Below are 20,623 nucleotides of genomic sequence, written 5' to 3'. Positions count from 1 at the left end.
GATAGAAACATCAGACTCAAGACAGAAACACACGACCGAAAGTAAGAACAACTCACATCTTCATTCTTTATATTAGACTTTGAGATATTGTCTAAATTGTTGTGAATCCTTTTACGCTGCTAAGATGCTTTTTAAAAAGTTCATAATGTTTCACTTTAAGATGAAAATGAGAGATTCTGAGTTTTTCAATGTATTTCTTCTTCAGAAATGGAGCAAACTCTATATTTCATTCTTCTTCTCGTTGGTGAGTGTTTGTTGTTTTATTTATGGTTTCTAGTTTCATTAGGTTTGATGCTGTTCTGAAAAGCATTAAAGCAGCGTCTCTCTTTCACAGCTCTCTGCTCCGTATCTGAATGTGTTCAGCGTCAGTATCACTTTATAAATGAGAAGAAGACCTGGACTGAAGCTCAGAGATACTGCAGAGAGAAATACACAGATCTGGCCACCGCTGACAACATGAACGACATGAACGAGCTGATGAAGAGTGTGATTAATGTACGTTTCTGGATTGGGCTGCAGAAGACGGGTCGTGATCAATGGCATTGGTCTTCAGGTGAACCTGTTCTCTTTCTGAACTGGGCGACTGGACAACTACAAAATAACAATTGTTCTATGATGAGAAATGGAGAATGGCATGTTGTGGGATGTGATAGGTCCCTGACTTTCATCTGCAGTTCATCCAATAACAGTGAGTACATCTCTCTACATTGACAGCTAACACTAATTTATAAAAAGATGCATCATATTCAGGTTTTCGGCCCTACTCCTGGAGATCCTCTGTCCTGTAAAGTTTATATCAAACCTGTTTGAGCTGGTGATGTTCAGGAGATCCTGAAGAGCTTTGATTAGGTTTGGACAGCGGCTCTCCAGAACTGAATCTGACCTCAGCTGGACACAGATCAGACACAATACTAACTGCTTCTACTTTATAATGTGGTCATAAATAAAGACAACTTGAAATCAGTTTCTGTAGAGACAAACTGGAAAAACGTTTGTCATTGAACGCATTTTGATCTTTTGCTGTCTCATGGGATAACTGTGGAAATATGTCATTAGAGAGCTTTTTATTTTCTCAGCAATATTTATAAATTATGAAATCAAAAATAGCAACCCATTGTTTTGGGAATTAATTAATTAATTGGATCAATTTAACAGACATATAGTAGAGGTCAAAGTTGATGTCTGTCCTTGGAAAATTGACATCAACATTTATTCAAACGTTATATATTCAAGATTTTGTTAGCATATTGCATTGTTTTGATTGAAGTCAATAGTTAATTTCTTATAAAACAATGAAAGATGGCAAAATGTGTGGAGCTTATTTCCTGGTCACAGTGTTATGCAAAGTAATTATAAACACATACAAAAACAAGAGAGGACAAAGTATTAATAACTGATAATGTTGTGTTTTCCTGTGAGCTATAATTATTTTGTCAGAGAAATGTCTTAACCAGTTTTGATATTTTTCATATTTAAAATAGTTGGTTTAATCAAACATTTAAGGTCATTAATATCGAACAGCACATCATGACATAATTTTTAGACATACTTCATGACAGTCTGCTGTTTGAAGATCGTTATTCTCAGAAATTATCCTTTTTTAAGTAGATGTTTGAAACAAATAAAATGTCCTTAAATGACGGGAGGCCCGTTGCTCTCACACCCATCTTCAGTAAGTGTTTTGAGAAACTAGTCAGAGACTATATCTGCTTTGTGCTGCCTGCCTCATTGGACCCGCTACAATTTGCATATCGAAGCAACCGTTCTACAGACGATGCTATTGCTTTCACTCTACATACTGCTCTCTCCCTTCTGGAAATTAAGAGCACCTATGTGAGAATGCTGTTTGTGAACTACAGCTCAGAATTTAACACCATAGTGTCTGCCACACTTGTTACGAAGCTCCAGACTCTGGGTCTTAACACATCTCTGTGCAGCTGGATCCTGGACTTCCTGACAGGAAGAAGTCAGGTGGTCAGAATGGGCAACAATACTTCATCCCCACTGACCCTCAACACTGGTGCTCCTCAGGGCTGTGTCCTCAGTCCACTCCTGTACTCCCTGTACACACATGACTGTACAGCCACACACAGCTCCAACGTCATCGTCGAATTTGCTGACGACACAACGGTGATAGGCCTGATCACCAACAACGATGAGACAACCTACAGAGAGGAGGTGAGCATCCTGACAAAATGGTGTCAGGAGAACCACCTTTCACTCAACATCGACAAGACCAAGAGCTGGTGGTGGATTTCAGGAGACCGAGCAGAGAACACACACCCATCACCATCGACAGGACACCTGTGGAGCGGGTAAGCAGCTATAAATTCCTCGGCGTTAACATCAGCGAGGATCTCACCTGGTCTACAGACACTGACGCAGTGCTGAATAAGGCACATCAACGCTTCATCTTCCTGAGACGGCTGAGGAAGTTTGGAATGAGCCCCAGCATCCTCAAAACATTATACACCTCCACTATAGAGAGCATCCTGATGGGCTGCATCACTGCATGGTTTGGAAACAGCACCACTGGAAACCGTAAAGCTCTGAAAAGGGTCATGGAAACTGCCAACCACATTGTTCGCTCCAGGACATCTACACCAGGCGGTGCATAAGGAAAGCCCGGAGGATCATCAGTGACTCCAGCCACCCGTCTCACAGACTGCTCTCTCTGCTGCCCTCAGGTACACGTCTCCGCAGCATCTGATCCCGCACTAGAAGATGGAGGGATAGCTTTTTCCCTCAGGCTGTCAAACTGATGAACAGTCAGAACTAATACATCCTACAGCACCCTACAGCACCCTCCCACAATATGGAACGCCACACACTGCACTTTAACTCCAACAGTTCAACACTGGACTATACATACACACTGCTTTTAATACAATACCCTACCCATTACCACTGTATACCATCCAATGCACATCCATGACATTTCTGTATCCAGTTCACGTACACTCTGTTGCACCTTAGCATATCTTTATGCGTATATATGTTTATATAATATAGAATGTGTACAGTCTGTGTATAGTGTATAATGTGTAGTGCTAACTGTAAGTTTGTCTAATAGTACACTGTGTGTACTGACTGTGTGTAAGTGCATATTTCACACTTTCCCCTGTTGAAGTCTGTATGGTTATTTGTTAATTGTTTCAGCAATTTCTGGAGCAAGCTCCCAAGTATTTCACATGTGCTGTGGTGATGTAACAATAAAAGTGACTTGACTTGACTTGACTACATTCAGCTTTCAGTATCTCAACACAAACCCTGCAATAAGTGAGCTTACATAGGACACAATGTCAATAATGATTTAAGAAAAACAAATAAATGATAAATCAGACTATAGGAGCAAGATGCTCATAAAGCTCTTTGTGTATGAATCCAGTATTTTAGATAAATGTGAAAGGAAATGTAGTGGAGAAATAGAAAGTGGCAATGAAATGATCAAAGAAAATCACAAATGTTATTTAATGCTATATCAACAAAATCAGTCTTTGAATGTAATGTGTTTCTGATGTTTCCACTGATGCTAAGGTTCACATCCAAACTGTAAAGCAGTGTAATAATAATGAACAAACTGATTCACAAATACATTTTTATGTGTTTTCTGAAAGCGCACACAAGACTCGTCTTTGTCAATCAGACGATGAACTGGAGAGACGCTCAGAGATACTGCAGACAGAATCACACTGATCTGGTCAGTGTGAGAAACCAGGATGAGAATCAACAGATTGAGAAGATCATGAATGACAGTCTGATATCTGAAGCTTGGATCGGTCTGTTCAGAGACTCATGGCAGTGGTCAGATCAGAGTAACTCTTCATTCAGAAACTGGAACACTGTTGAACCTAATAATGATGGAGGTGATGAAAACTGTACAGCTGTTGAACAGAGCGCTCGGGGACGATGGTTAGACATCTCTTGCACCAATCAGCTTCCTTTACATGAACGCCTATTTCCTTTTGTGTGTCATGAAGGTGAGTAGATCCTCACAAAACACACACAATCCATCATCTCCTCCAGATCTCTTAAAGTTCCCGCTACATGTCTGACATGACAAATTCATCCACAGTGTTTGTTCTGATGTTGTTTTTGATCAGTCTCTCTCTAGTTTCTGCTTGTGCTCTGTTTGGTTTCCAGATAAACTGATTGTGATCAGAGAGAATCTAACGTGGTCTGAAGCTCTGAGATACTGCAGACAGAATCATGTGGATCTGGTCTCGGTTCATTCAGAAGAGATTCAGCGTCGTGTGATGAACGTGGTACACCTGGCGTCTACTGCAGAGCTGTGGTTGGGTTTACGTCACTCCTGCACTGTGGGCGTCTGGTTCTGGGTGAATGGAGAGACTGTGTGCTATCAGAACTGGGCTCCAGGGAACGGCACATCAGAGGAGGACTGTGAACACACAGTGAGATCTGGAGCAGTTCAGTCTGGAGGAGATCAGCGCTGGATCAGCCGTCCTGAAACTGACAAACTCAACTTCATCTGCAGCAGATATGAAGAGTGAAAGAGTACACAGACCTTCATGTGAGGAAACAAGTGTTTGTGTTCCTTCATTTAACTTCATTTTCAGTCATCAATTTGTTAAACAATCATTTTTCATATATAATAACTTTAGTCTCAGCAGGCAGTCGCACCAGAGGTGAATCTCTTGCTCAGATTATTTTTGTTTCGTCTTTTTGTTCAAATATTTTCTTCAGTCATCTGTAAATTGACTAAATTGTTCTGTCGCAGGTCTATTTTCCATCAGTTTCTGTTGATGTATTCTGTTGTGTTTGATTCCTGTGGGTTTATTTGATCCATTTTAAGAGCTTCAGTGGCAAGAATAGCTGTTAACACGTTTTGCTTTTACAAACTCTTTCCTTTATTTATTTTTTTTGTTCACTATCTTCAACATTTTTATTTGTTAATGTGTTAACTGCATTTTGTGAGGGGTCAAAGGGTATAATTTACTATATTATATTATATTATATTATAATATAAGATAATTTATGAATTTAAGTTTTAAAATCATGATTTAAGGATATAAATTTGCTGGTGTGGCTATTTAAGTTTTTATTATATTAAATTTGATGTATTATTCATGTCTTTAGATTAGTAATGACTGGTTCATTGTGAGTTAGCAAACATATGCCTTAGCTCAATGAAATATTGTTTATTCTTAAAGGTGTGAAGATCATGTATAATATATCTACAATCCTTTTTTACTAAACATAAAAAAAACATGTCAACAACAGCAGCTCAAATAAACTACGACCAGCAATCTCATCTCTTGACTCTTTCCCAACATCAGAATGATCATTACATTATAAAATCCAACATCATAAAATCCTATTTAAATTTGGAGGCATAGTGTAACTTTCCTGTTGTTGTTACCTATTTTTTAATTTATTTTATTTTATTTTAATTATTTATAAAGGGACCCGATGAACAAGCACAATTACACATTCATTATATATATATATATTTATTTATTTATTATTGTAAATGTTTATGATTTACTTCCCATGGCAATAACAAACACTTCATTGACATACATTTTTTTTAAATATTTCAGATAGCTTTGTAAAAATAAATAAATAAATAAATAAAAGTTTTTCATTTTATATTTGTTGTATATTTTTGAATTTTAAGAGTTAATGTAATATGGCTAAAAGATGAATACGACTGAAATGTAATTTAATATTACATTATCAACTCATTGAGTAAAGATTAATGTCACAATTTTAATTTGGCTTGAAAAAGCCAGGCAGAAAGGTTTAAAACATGGTAATATCTTTAAAAAGTTCTACATTTTAAAGTTTTAATGATTTGAAGGCAGTATAAGACTTGTTAGCTTGATTAACATGCTGTTAGCATTATTAACATGGTACTAGCATGTTGTTACCATGATTAGCAATTTACTAGCAGTTTGTTAGCATGATTAACACGGAACTAGCATGTTGTTTGCATTGCACTAGCATGTTGACAACACACTTTTAGCATGATTAACATTTTACTAACATGTTGTTAACATGATTAGAAAGTTACTAGCTATGTTAGCATGTTTCTAGCATGATTGACAATTTACTAGCATGTTGTTAGCATGTTTCTATGCTAGTCCAGTTAAAACCATCTAAAACCAGTTGATTCAGTAAAAAAAAAAAAAAAAAAAAAAACGGCTAAGACCAGCCTTGACCTGCTAAAAAAAAATGTCCAGCAGTATTTTAAACCAGCCAAAGCAGCCAATCATCTGAGGCTGTTTTATTTTTTTATTTTTTATTTTTTATTTGCAATAGACAGCTTAAATCAACCCGTTCTCAAGATGTCCACAAAGGTTTGTAGACCTCTGCTGGTAAACCATCCACATGCTTTTCCATTCTTTAGGGAATTTATTATCTTTTTCAAGTCATCGACTGTAATTTTAGCCCCAAGTGACAGATCAAATCAAGTTTAGGTAACTTAAGCTTCTGAAAAAAACAAAGTCATATCCCTTTCACTATCTGTATTCTCAGATCAAATCTCCAAAGAATCCTTTAAACACATTTCTTATTTCCCATGATGTATAAACCAATTTTCATCTCTTATTTTAGATATTGCAGACTTACGTTTTTTAAATATTAATTAAGCTTGCTAAATATTTTGCAGATCTATGACTATCATACTGTTTATACATTTGTCAAAATAATTATCTTACTGTTTCTTGAATTTCCAATGAATTGAGTGCTGTTTTAGCAGCCATAACCTGAACCCAGCGTTCAACAGAAAGACTGCGCTTATGTTTAGTCTCAGCCTCTTGTCATTTTGAGTCTAGTCTTTTTTGTTCGTAAATAATTTTCCTTTTCTTAGCAACACAGTATGAAATCATCAAGCCTCGAAGATAGACTTTTGTTGCTTCCCATACATTTGCCGGATCATTATCATCTTTATCATTCATTTCTAGAAAATGCATTAAATTTGGAGAGAAGTAAAGCCCTTCTCTCCAGGGTGCATATGTCGCCATACGTCAACTAAATCAACCTCATCAACCATTTGTTGCAGAGCTCACTGTCTATGAGTTTGTTTTGCACTAGTGATAGTGGGCCTTTTATCTAAAATATTATTCATTACACAGTTCCAATCTCCACCAACAATCATATATGGACAGTTATACTTGAACAGTAAATCAGTCAGTTTGGTAATGAATGTAGGATCGAGGTCAGGGGCAGCATATACATATAGGATAGTGACTTTCTCTCCATATAAAACCCCATGCAACAAAACATAGCAGCCTCTTTCATCCATTTGAACATGATTGAAACAGAATGGGCAATTTTTTATGCACCAGTATCGCCACCCCTCTGCTTCTACTATTAGGAAGAGTACACGTGTCCAACCAGTCAAATGTGTCTCCTGCAACACTGCAACTGCAACATTCTCCTTTCTCAGAAATGTAATTATCCTTTCCGTTTGACTGGATTTTTACACCCTTTAATATTAAATGAACAAAAATTTACTGATAAAGCCATTGCATCATAGGCATAAAATATCTAATAATTTCCTCAATATGCAACGTATTGTACATAACAATAATTATGTATCCCCTTTGATATTTAACTAAAGAAAAAATAATAAAAAAGAATAAAATAACCCCAAAATATGGGCCAAAATACCAGACCACACAAGGCTGGTATTAGCCACATTTGAACCTTACCCTAAGTGGTCTTGTCTGCTTTAATAACAAGATAAATAAAAATAAAATTGCTCCTATATTTTTAGTTCATACACAGACATTCAGGAAAAAATAAAGATCTACAGAAGGCTGCTAGGCCTCTTTAATCGACCATTAGAGACGCAATACATATCAGAGTTATGAAGTGATGGAAGAGGCGCTAGATTTATCCAAGTCATCGAGAAGTGCCATGTTAACAGAAAAAAAAAATCTAAAATTACGAGATTTAACTTGTTAAAGCTGCTATATTAAAAGCCTACGAGTTAGTCCCAGAAGCATATAGACAGCGATTTAGACAATACACGAAACTTTCGAATCAGACTTATGTTGAGTTTGCGCGTGAAAAGGAAATTTTGTTTGATCGTTGGTGCGTGTCTCAAAAAGCCGAGAGTAGAGAGCAGGTTAGACAGTTAATCCTTATAGAGGAATTTAAGAGTTGTGTACCTGTCGCCCTTGCTACTTATGTAAACGAACAAAAAGTAGACACGCTCTACAAGGCTGCTATTCTGGCCGATGACTTCGTTTTAACGCATAAAGTCATGTTCAAAGATGTTTAAAAACCACGAGATAAAGCTCCTGTTGATCCACCTGTTGTGTTGCCTCGCAAATCGTTTAATGTGTTGGCCGCACCTGACCATTCACAACAGTTCAGTATCGTGGTGGATGCTAGCGATGTTGGGGCGGGAGCTGTCCTCCAGCAGATGGGTGCTGATGATGTGGAACACCCAGTGTGTTACTTTTCTAAAAAGTTTAATGCTGCACAGTTAAAGTATTCTACTATTGAAAAGGAGGCATTAGCATTAGTTCTTGCGATTCAACATTTCGAGGTGTATTTGTCCAGCTGTTATTCGATCCTTGTGTATTGTGATCATAATCCGCTTATCTTTTTGAACTCCATGCGCAATTTTAATCAGCGTCTTATGCGCTGGAGTTTATAATTGCAGCCATACGACCTTGACATTAAACATGTCAGAGGTCGGGACAACGTGGTTGCTGACGCCCTATCCCGGATTGGATAGGCCTGTGGTAACGTATGTCTTTGAGAAAGGTGTCTCTTAGTAGATGTACTTTCTTGTGGTGACGGTTCACTTTTGGGGGATGAAGGTGTTACATGCATGTATATTTATGTATTTGCCTGCCCTCTAGGGGCAGGAAAAGCGTGATTTACCATTGTTCTGATTTAGCAGATCCTCTACACCTGTGGACTATTTACGTGAGCTTAAAGGAAGTCAAGTTCCCATACTTCGGGGGCGGAACTTGAGCGGCCGTCCCGAGTCGTAGCTGAGCTCTCTTCTGTGTTTATCCCTCTTATTTTTCCTGTCTTATTTCTCCCACTTGTTGTTATATTCCGTTTTATTAATAAATTCCCCTTTTGATCGAGCCTTTGTGTCATCCCTCTTTTGTGTTATAGCAGTGGCTGTAACAAATATTTTGAGAATAAAGTTGAAATTACGAGAATAAAGTCAAAATATAATGAGAATAAAGTCAAAATGTTTCGAGAATAAAGTCATAATACTACGAGAATAAATTCTAAATATTATGAGAATGAAGTCGAAATGTTTTGAGAATAAAGTCGTAATACTATGAGAATAAACTCAAAATGTTTCAAGAGAAAAGTCGTAATACTAAGAGAATAAAGTGATAATACCATGTGAATAAAGTAAACATTTTTCGAGAGTAAAGACAATACTATGAGAATAAAGTAGAAATATTACGAGAATAAAGTAGAAATTATTTGAGAATAAAGTTGTAATACTACGAGAACAAAGTCAAAATGTTTCGAGAATAAAGTCATAATACTATGAGAATAAAGTCAAAATGTTTCAAGAATAAAGTCATAATACTACGAGTACAAAGTCAAAATATTTCGAGAATAAAGTCATAATACTATGAGAATAAAGTCAAAATGTTTCGAGAATAAAGTCGTAATACTACAATAATAAAGTCTAAATGTTTTGAGAATAAAGTCGTAATACTACGAGAATAAAGTCAAAATGTTTCGAGAATAAAGTCGTAAAACACTACGAGAATAAAGTCGAAATGTTTCAAGATAAAAGTCATAATACCAAAAGAATAAAGTCGTAATACTACAAGAATAAAGTCAACATTTTTTGAGAATAAAGTCATAATACTATGAGAACAAATTCAAAATGTTTTGAGAATAAAGTCATAATACTACGAGGAAAAATGTGTAATGTTTCGAGAATAAAGTCATAAAACTAAAGTTGAAATGTTTTGAGAATAAAGTCATAATACTACAAGGAAAAAATCGTAATCTTTCGAGAATAAAGTCATAATACTACGGGAATAAAGTCGTAATACTATGAGAATAAAGTCGAAATGTTTTGACAAGAATGTTGAAATATTACGAGAATAAAGTTGAAATGTTTCGAGAATAAAGTTGTAATACTACGAGAACAAAGTCTACATGTGCAATAAAGTCCTACTCTTAAAATATTATAACTTTAATTTCTACGATTTAAATTCTCAAAAGTATTTTTACTTTATTCTCAAATTTCGATTTTATTCTCTAAAAACTTTTACGTTATTCTTGAAGTATTTTGACTTTGTTCTCATAATATTTCAACTTTATTCTAGAAACATTTTGACTTTATTCTCATACTATTTCAACTTTATCCTCAAAGCATTTTGACTTTATTTTCAAAGCACTTTGACTTTATTCTCGTAATTTCAACTTTATTCTCGAAATATTTTGAATTTATTCTCGTAATATTTTGACTTTATTATAGAAACATTTTGACTTTATTCTCATTATATTTGACTTCATTCTCAAAGTATTTTGACTTTATATTCTAAGTATTTTGAGTTTATTCTTGTAATATTTTGACTTTATTTTCAAAACATTTATACATTTTCTTTTGTAATTTCGACTTTATTTTCGAAATATTTAAACTTTATTCTCGTAATGTTTTGACTTCATTCTTATTATATTTCGACTTTATCCTCAAAGTATTTTGACTTTATTTTCATAATTGATTGATTGCAACCAGTTATATAAAACAATAGTGAACTCAATGAATCATTGTTTTCGGTACAATTACTAATTCATTTACTAGTTAATATATTATTAATAATTACTTATAAATCATTGAAATGTCAACACTCAGAGATTTAAAAAATACTCCACGTATTCAAAACCTGTTGTGCAAACGCATGAATAAATCATTTATAAAACTTTCTACATCCCCTAATCTAAAGTGTAAACTGCTCATCAATTGTAAATGTTTTACTCATCTTTCGTATCTTTCAGCCAGGTTTAAAACATTTACAGCTGATGACTAAATTACACTTTAGGTTAGGGGATGTAAGTTTTATAAATGATTTATTCATGCGTTTGCACAACAGGTTTTGAATACGTGGAGTATTTTTTATAACGCTGTGAGATAATAGTACAATGTTGACATTTCAATGATTTATAAGTAATTAATAATATACTGTATTAACTAGTAACTTATTAACCATTTACTAAGGATATGTTTGATTATTTCATGATTTTAAAAAAAAATCAACTTGTGACTGATTGGTAAATAGTTAAAATATTACTTAATCATTTGTGAACGTATAGTTATGTTTTGTAAATGATATGTTAACCATAATCAAATCACTTGTAAATGATTTGTAACTTAATAACATAGATAAAAATATGTATCACTTATTAATCATTTATGAATACATAGTAATGTTTTGTAAATGATTAGTTCATCATTAACTAATCACTTATAAATGCCTCAAAACTTGAAGGTTATTATAAACTGTTACCAATATTTTTTTTATAATTTTGGGTTTGGGGGGTTTGCGGAGTCAAAGTAATATGACTTACAGATGAATAAGAGTGAAAGAAATGTAATGAAATATAAATAGAACAATAACACTCACTGTTTATGCTTCTGTTTCACGTCAGAGATGTAAATATAGTTCAGCCTGAGGGTCTAAATATAATGTGGACATAAGCAAATTAATGAGGATGTGTTTACACTTAAACATATTCATATTTTTTGAAAGCAAAAAGAAAAGAAAAAAATACAGTAAACAGCAGAAGATGATATTATTATTTCAGTTGAGATAATGAGAGTCCAATAACATTTACTAACATTATAAACGGACCTCAGGGGAATGAATGATGAATGAATGCATGATGGGTGGTGAGAGTCTTCATCTCATCTCTGTTGTGTTCGTCTGCTGTGGTCTGGTCTTCACCACCGAGAACTCAGCTCTCGCTCCGTGGACAAATACACAAATAATATACAAATGAAGTGAAGGATGAGAGCAAATATAATCATCACATAGTGTGAAGCTGCAGACAGAAACATCAGACTCAGAACAGAAACAGGCGACCTCTAAAGTAAGAACGACTCACATCTTCATTCTTCAAATATAATTAGACTTGATGTTAATAGAGATGTTAATATTATCAACATTTTTGTGAATCCTATTAGGTTCCTTAGATGCTTTTTTTAAAATTCAAAGTGTTTCACTTTAAGATGAAAATAAGAGTATCTGAGTTTTTCAATGTGTTTCTTCTTCAGAAATGGAGCAAACTCTATATTTCATTCTTCTTCTCGTTGGTGAGTGTTTGTGGTTTTATTTATGGTTTCTAGTTTCATTAGGTTTGATGCTGTTCTGAAAAGCATTAAAGCAGCGTCTCTCTTTCACAGCTCTCTGCTCCGTATCTGAATGTGTTCAGCGTCAGTATCACTTTATAAATGAGAAGAAGACCTGGACTGAAGCTCAGAGATACTGCAGAGAGAATTACACAGATCTGGCCACCGCTGACAACATGAACGACATGAACAAGCTGATGAAGAGTGTGATTGATGTACGTTTCTGGATTGGGCTGCAGAAGACGGGTCGTGATCAATGGCATTGGTCTTCAGGTGAACCTGTTCTCTATCTGAACTGGGTGACTGGACAACCACAACATAACAATTGTTCTATGATGAGAAATGGAGAATGGCATGTTGTGGGATGTGATAGGTCCCTGACTTTCATCTGCAGTTCGTCCAATAACAGTGAGTACATCTCTCTACATTGACAGCTAACATTAATTTATAAAAAGATGCATCATATTTATATCATACCCTCCTGCATTCTTAACACACCCTGAAGTGCACACGAACGCATTTAGAATGTCTGTAATGAGCCGATTTTGTGTATGAGTATAGAAGCCCTATGAATGCAACTACCATAACTTGAATTTTCATATAATTCTGAAATTATCGTACATTACGGGATTTTTTTCATTATTGATCGTTCATCGTAAAGAGGCTAAAATTATCGTACAAATACGATAATTATCGTACGTCTCGGAAACACTGAATAGTATTAACTGGTGATAGTATGTGTTACTCAGGATGATAGAGTGCTACGTTAGCAAGTAACTGAATGTCAATTAGCCTTTACCTTAACTTAGAAATCCTGCGGTCAACATAAACATGAGTGTACTGGAGGGTAAATAGTGTTTATAATAGAAACATGTTATTATATATATATTTATTTAGATTTGTTTCCTTGTGGCAGAGTATTTTTTGTTAGTGTAAATACTGATTTACATAATAATTTATGTTACTAAAACGTTTGGTTGGTCAGCATTGCACAATCTCAGTTTTTTTTATTTTTCTGAGAGTGCATTTTTGAGATTATACAGTTATACTAGCTCTTTAGGGACAGTATACAGGATGGTATATCGGGGTCAGGATATAATATAATGAGATGAAGTAGATTCACTTCTGTATTGTGATATTCTGTATTGCCAACAGTCTGAAATATAAAAGGAATTCACCATTCAATCACTGGTATCTTACAATCAAAGAATTCCTGGGGGGGGGGTCACCTTGAGCTGCGCTATACATTCAGCTTACATAGGACAAAATGTCAATAATGATTTAAGAAAAATAAATTAATCAAGCTATAGGAGCAAGATGACCTCTAGAAATATTATTAACATTTCAACAACTATTACATACAGTATATATATATATATATATATATATATATATATATATATATATATATATATATATATATATATATATATATATATATATATACTTTGTGTCTGAATCCAGTATTTTAGAGAAATGTGAAAGGAAATGTAGTGGAGAAATAGAAAGTGGCTAAAAAATGATCAAAGAAAACCAAATGTTAATGTAATGCTATATCAACAAAATCATTATTTGAATGTAATGTGTTTCTGATGTTTCCACTGATGCTCCTGTTCACATCCCAACTGTAAAACAATGTAACAATAATGAACAAACTGATTCACAAATCTATTTTCATGTGTTTTCTGAAAGCGCACACAGGACTCGTCTTCATCAATCAGAAGATGAACTGGAGAGACGCTCAGAGATACTGCAGACAGAATCACACTGATCTGGTCAGTGTGAGAAACCAGGATGAGAATCAACAGATTGAGAAGATCATGAATGACAGTCTGATATCTGAAGCTTGGATCGGTCTGTTCAGAGACTCATGGCAGTGGTCAGATCAGAGTAACTCTTCATTCAGAAACTGGAACACTGGTGAACCTAATAATGTTGGAGGTGATGAAAACTGTACAGCTGTTGAAAAGAGCGCTCGGGGACGATGGTTAGACATCTCTTGCACCAATCAGCTTCCTTTACATGAACGCCTATTTCCTTTTGTGTGTCATGAAGGTGAGTAGATCCCAATGAAGCACACACAATCCATCATCTCCTCCAGATCTCTTAAGGCAAGGCAAGTTTATTTATATAGCACATTTCGTACACAATGGTAATTCAAAGTGCTTTACATAAAAGAAAGTAAAATAATCATGAAGAAAAATAATAACAAAAATAAAACAAGCAAGTTCCCGCTACATGTCTGACATGACAAATTCATCCACAGTGTTTGTTCTGATGTTGTTTTTGATCAGTCTCTCTCTAGTTTCTGCTTGTGCTCTGTTTGGTTTCCAGATAAACTGATTGTGATCAGAGAGAATCGGACGTGGTTTGAAGCTCTGAGATACTGCAGACAGAATCATGTGGATCTGGTCTCGGTTCATTCACAAGAGATGCAGCGTGAGGTGATGAACGTGGTACACCTGGCGTCTACTGCGGAGCTGTGGTTGGGTTTACGTTACTCTCATATTTTGGGCGTCTGGTTCTGGGTGAGTGAAGACACTGTGTGCTATCAGAACTGGGCTCCAGGGAACGGCACATCAGAGGAGGACTGTGAACACACAGTGAGATCTGGAGCAGTTCAGTCTGGAGGAGATCAGCGCTGGATCAGCCGTCCTGAAACTGACAAACTCAACTTCATCTGCAGCAGATATTAAGAGTGAAAGAGTACACAGACCTTCATGTGAGGAAACAAGTGATTGTGTGTTCACTTCCTTTAACTTCTTTTATATTCATCTCTCTGTAAAGTAATAATTTTACACATAATAATTTCAGTAGACACTTTAGGGTTAAAAACTTGGAATATTTTTGTTCAGATATATTTTTGTTCAAATATATTCTACAGTAAGCTGTATTTGTGTAATTTTCTGATATGTTCTGTCGAGGGTCTGTTTTCCTTCAGGTAGATGAATTTCTGTTCATTCATCAGTGTGATTCCTGTGAGTTTGTTTGCTCCACTTTAAGAGCCCCATAATCACTATTAATGTATGTTTTGTGTTGACAAATTCTGTCAACTTGCCTTTTATTTACTAATTTCATAATAAAGAGATGTTAAATTAAATTTGACCAACATCAATAGACCGATTTGGAGTGGACGTCACAGCTGTGCGTGCATTGAGGTGGCAGAAAAACACTAGGAACAAGTGGAGGGAAAAGGGTAAAATCCATGAAAAAAGAGAAAAATCGGAAGGGAAATAATTTTTTTATATATAAACTTTATAATACTGTTGACAAAGACGCCATTTGAAGCTGAACGCAAACATCACAGCACACCTGCTGTGATTACCCTATTTTTAAAGCATTCATTTGATTTAAGCAATATGTCTATATAATATTCACAAAAGGGACATATTGTATTAGCCCTACAGTTATAATAATAAAAACAATATTTTTTAAACCTATACAATTTTGCATAACATTTACCTATTTTATATAACAATTCTGACCTTTTCTTGCAAATGCAAGTTTTTATCTCTTAGTTCGCACTTTATAACTCCTCAACAATTGCGAATTTGTCTATTCTGAGGAAAAAAATTCAGAAGCGTGGGATCATTCTGAGCCTAGTGGAAAAGAGAGAATGACGAGTTGATGTTTCTTATCAGAGGTGTGAGATACGTGTAATATCAGAATTGCAAGAAAAAAGTCTGAATTTTGAAATATAAACTCAAAATGTCCTTTTTTATTATTTTATTCCATGGCTTGCACAGACTGCTACATTTTCTGCCACCAGATAGACTCACAAAAAAAATTTCATCACTGTTTGCCAACACTAAAATTGGTCTATAGATATACATTTATACTGTTATCCATCTATTTTATCATGAAATAATGTAAATTAAAAGTGTGACTTTTTAATTTGCTTATTTGTGTTTTAGGGACCTCTTTATGTTGTTTTGGCTACTTCTCTCTCTTATATTGAGATTTATATATTAATTATGTCTTATTAAAAATCCAATTCCAAAAAAGTTAGGATACTGTAAACATTTTAAATAAAAAAACATGATGCAATGATGTGGAAGTTTCAAATTTCCGAATACAATATAGATGACATATCAAATGTTTAAATGTATAATTTTAAGGGGAAAATAAGTTGATTTTAAATGTCATGGCATCAACACATCTCAAAAAAGTTGGGACAAGGCCATGTTTAGCACTGTGTGGCATCCCCTCTTCTTTTTATAACAGTCTGCAAACGTCTGGGGACTGAGGAGACAAGTTGCTCAAGTTTAGGAATAGGAATGTTGTCCCATTCTTCTTTAATACAGGCTTCTAGTTGCTCAAGTATCTTAGGTCTTCTTTGTCACATCTTCCTCTTTATGATGCACTAAATGTTTTCTATGGGTGAAAGATCTGCACTGCAGGCTGGCTATTTCAGTACCCGGATCCTTCTTCTACCCAGCCATGATGTTGTAATTGATGCAGTATGTAGTCTTGCATTGTCATGTTGGAAAATGCAAGGTCTTCCCTGAGAGACAACATCTGGATGGGAACATACTGTATGTTGCTCTAGAACTTGGATATATCTTTCAGCATTGACGGTGCCTTTCCAGATGTGTAAGCTGCCCATGCCACACGCACTCATGACACCCCATACCATCAGAGATGCAGGCTTCTGAACTGAGTGCTGATAACAACTTGGGTTGTCCTTGTCCTCTTTAGTCCGGATGACATAGTGTCTCAGTTTTTTAAAAAGAACTTCACATTTTGATTCGAACAGTTTTCCACTTTGCCACAGCCGGCAGGAGCCCCCGTTCCCTGCTCCGCCCCATTCAGGTGGACGGCAGCAGGCTCCGGCTCTCTGGCGAATGGCATGACTCCTCTGCTCCCTCACTGATGCCAGCCGCCCCTCCTCACTGCGGGCGGCCGGCAGCGAGCTCGCCCGTCCCCGGCAACTCGCTCCAGCCCACCGCCTCGAGCGTCTATGGCGACACATACCTCGCCAGCTCGAGGGCACCGCGGATTCACCACAGCGGCGAGGGATCTTCAGCAGCGTGTCCCTCCTTCTCCCGGGCCTAGGCACCACTGTAATGATAAAAACTTTGTATTCATCGGGAACAAGGAGGCGGGAACCGGTGGACAATCAAAATATAATTTTAATAATTCCAAATAAACCCAAAACAGCGCACCAGCCCCTCACGGACGACTGATGTGCATAAATAAAAAGCAAAACATAAAATAAAACCCAGGCCTGGTCGTCTCTCGTCCTTCACTATCGTCGCTCCAGTTTTATATCCTTCCATCTCCTACGTGGGACTCGAGACCGGCGGTGGGGCGCAGGTGTCGCTGATTTCCCAATCATTCCGCCGGCCTCACTCCTTGTTCCTATGTCCCTCGGCCCCCGCCCCACTCACCACAATAAGTTTATGAGATTTTTTAATTATTCCATTCCTTTTTTACTCACAATTTGTACAGTATCCCAACTTTTTTGGAATCGGGTTTGTACAAATAACTGCTTGAATGTGAATTAGTGAGCACCAACATTATGTGCCTCTGCTAAATGAAATATTGTTTATTCTTTAAGGAGTGAAGGTTGGGTATGAAATAACTACAATCTTTTTTTGCTAAATATAAAAAGAAAGTGTTAACAACAGCAGCTCAAATAAACTCCTGTTTAAACAGCAGTCATTTCCCAACATCCAAAATCCATCTTTTCAATCATAATTCAGGTTTCACATTCGCTGCTGTTTCACAGTAGAATGAAACTAAAGAGATGGAACAACTACAACATACTGTAGCAGAGACTACAACAATAACAGATTACAACATTGACAATCGCTTGTGTGAGCAGGTTTTGAGAGAACCTCAGCTATAGATTGAAAGAGTACAGAAACATTTCTATCAGTCATAACTTCTGGAGAAAACAATACATCAGAGGCTGGACAAAGATGAAGTGTACTAGAGTACATGAGTCGACCGCCTGTGTTCACACACTCAATCAAATCCAGTATATTTTGAAAGGCAATTTGTTTAACTGTGTGCATGAGCAAGCATACGTGTACAAAAAAAAAAAAAGAAGTATACTTTGGGCTTTAAGCTGTTTCCCAATTTAGATGCTCATTTCATTCGAAGGATGAATAACAGCATAACAGCCTCTTTATGCTCTACATTTAACCTATGCAAGTGCACAAACACACACCCACACACACACACAGTGAACACACACCTGGAGCAGTGGGCAGCCATATTCCTTTGGCTTCAGGGAGCAGTTGGGGGTTCGGTGTCTTGCTCAAGGGTCTCACTCACCTTAGACGTGGTGTTGGGGGTGGACAATTGTCTTTAGGAATATATAGCAAAAAAGTTATAGTTGTATTTATATATATATATATATATATATATATAATATTAATAATAATTGCAAATTGCAAAATCTCATATTAATTTCACAATGATCCAGATTCTGTGAAGTCAAGCAGCAGAAGTTAAGACTAAATATGCAAATGTGGGGCTAATAAAAACATTCCCTACGATCATAATGTTAATGGTTATAGAGAGAACCCCCCCCCCCATATATGTCTATATTTTATTTTGTTAAAAGTTAATTTGGATAGTTATGTTTTGTAAATTCATGATGGGGTTAATTCATAAAATGTTTTTAAAAATGTTGGTGCAAAAGCGTAAAATCCTGCATAATTTATTGTGGGTACTGCTCAAGCAGGCGTATTGTTTCAGGGATCTGACAGGACAGGAGAGGGCGTCCGCAGAAGAAAGGTGTGGGCGTGTAGGAGAAGCGAGGTAATTCATTTTTGTTACGGTGGAAAAGGGACACGCAGAGATTTAGTGTACTGTGAATACATATAATAAGCAGTGAACAGGATTAAAAAGGAAACCATCAAATGAAGCACTCCTGGAACTTTATTACACTCGGCATGCAACACAAGACTAGTTTGACATGTCACTGTTTATAACGCAGGGCGTATAAATTAAAAGAATCACACCTACTTTCCAAGAAAGAACTGGCCTAAATCACTCCTTCAGCTCACACGTTTCTTTCTCTATGACTGGAGCCTTACATGGAAGGGTTTAAAAGGCTCTCAGTGACCTGTATCACTGGTCATCACTAATTAACTCAACCCTCATCAATCAGCTCATTAGTAAGGTGTTCGTTTTAACACCACATTAAAAGTGTCTCAACAGAGACACTAATTGAACATGGAATTAACTCTTCAGTCCACCAATAACATGAAATCAACTGGTTAGTTGTGAATGTTAGAATGTTAATTAAGAATGTTCTATATGTTTATAATTTTCTTATAATTAATAAGGTCCATGTTCATATTGACTCAAACTGACTGACACAGATGCCGATATGCAAATCAGGGGAAAGAAGTGGGAAAATACAACAGTATAAAGGAAGTAAATATGAGATAAGGGCTTTAGAGTAATAAACAAATGAAGTGACGTACTGAAGTGACGGATGAGACATGACAAATTCATCCACAGTGTTTGTTCTGATGTTGTTTTTGATCAGTCTCTCTCTAGTTTCTGCTTGTGCTCTGTTTGGTTTCCAGATAAACTGATTGTGATCAGAGAGAATCTGACGTGGTCTGAAGCTCTGAGATACTGCAGACAGAATCATGTGGATCTGGTCTCGGTTCATTCACAAGAGATTCAGCGTCGTGTGATGAACGTGGTTAAACGAGCGTCTACTGCAGAGCTGTGGTTGGGTTTACGTCACTCTCATATTTTAGGCGTCTGGTTCTGGGTGAGTGGAGAGACCGTGTGCTATCAGAACTGGGCTCCAGGGAACGGCACATCAGAGGAGGACTGTGAACACACAGTGAGATCTGGAGCAGTTCAGTCTGGAGGAGATCAGCGCTGGATCAGCCGTCCTGAAACTGACAAACTCAACTTCATCTGCAGCAGATATTAAGAGTGAAGGACATGTAAATTGTGTGTTTTCTTGTTCAATCTTTTTATACTTCATTGTTTTTCTGATTTACTTATATTTTTTCTTTGATAGCTTCTGAGTGAATCTGATTATTTGGTTTTAAAAGTGTCAAAGTCTTGCTTAAGACTGAATAGAATTATAATGACGTAATATGATATTATCAAAGTTTTATAACATCAATGTTTAATATACTTTAATTGTGTAAACACTAAGATGATTTATGTTTGTTTTAAGAATCTATCTGTATATTAGAGATGACGGTTAATTGTGTTTCTTGGAGCAGCAGCTCTATATTCTTTGTTTCTCAGCAGAATGAAATCCGGTTAGTAATTGAAAAGCAGAAGTAAAGGTTGGGTATATAATATATTGTGTTTGATCAA

The 20,623-nt window shown here is 36.0% G+C and overlaps 2 protein-coding genes across 3 annotated transcripts; both read left to right on the top strand.

Moving 5' to 3' along the window:
- Nucleotides 1-106: 106 nt before the first annotated feature.
- Nucleotides 107-20,225, top strand: LOC128017469 (macrophage mannose receptor 1-like). Of its 2 annotated transcripts, none has more exons than XM_052602881.1 (4): nt 107-244; nt 12,371-12,724; nt 14,009-14,371; nt 19,864-20,225. In XM_052602881.1, the coding sequence occupies exons 1-4, from the start codon at nt 208-210 to the stop codon at nt 20,223-20,225; spliced, it is 1,116 nt and encodes a 371-aa protein (XP_052458841.1). In that variant the 5' UTR covers nt 107-207. The 2 variants fall into 2 exon arrangements, with proteins under 2 accessions (XP_052458841.1, XP_052458840.1); XM_052602880.1 differs by lacking the exon at nt 107-244 and adding an exon at nt 12,184-12,280.
- On the top strand, nt 3,650-4,952 carry LOC128016366 (snaclec convulxin subunit beta-like). Its single transcript, XM_052600845.1, has 2 exons — nt 3,650-3,912; nt 4,076-4,952. The coding sequence occupies exons 1-2, from the start codon at nt 3,650-3,652 to the stop codon at nt 4,509-4,511; spliced, it is 699 nt and encodes a 232-aa protein (XP_052456805.1). The 3' UTR covers nt 4,512-4,952.
- Nucleotides 20,226-20,623: the final 398 nt, after the last annotated feature.

Source organism: Carassius gibelio, chromosome A7, assembly GCF_023724105.1.
Source record: "Carassius gibelio isolate Cgi1373 ecotype wild population from Czech Republic chromosome A7, carGib1.2-hapl.c, whole genome shotgun sequence".
Taxonomy (NCBI): Eukaryota; Metazoa; Chordata; class Actinopteri; order Cypriniformes; family Cyprinidae; genus Carassius; species Carassius gibelio.
Note: the sequence above shows the minus strand (reverse complement) of the source record. Positions and strands in the feature narration are given on the sequence as shown.

Coding starts and splice junctions, on each gene's coding strand:
- LOC128016366 (XM_052600845.1), top strand. CDS start 3,650: ATGAACTGGAGAGACGCTCAGAGATACTGCAGACAGAATCACACTGAT. Junction 3,913..4,075: donor CAGAGCGCTCGGGGACGATG/GTTAGACATCTC, acceptor ATTCATCCACAG/TGTTTGTTCTGATGTTGTTT.
- LOC128017469 (XM_052602881.1), top strand. CDS start 208: ATGGAGCAAACTCTATATTTCATTCTTCTTCTCGTTG. Junction 12,725..14,008: donor CTGCAGTTCGTCCAATAACA/GTGAGTACATCT, acceptor GTTTTCTGAAAG/CGCACACAGGACTCGTCTTC. Junction 14,372..19,863: donor TCCTTTTGTGTGTCATGAAG/GTGAGTAGATCC, acceptor TTTGGTTTCCAG/ATAAACTGATTGTGATCAGA.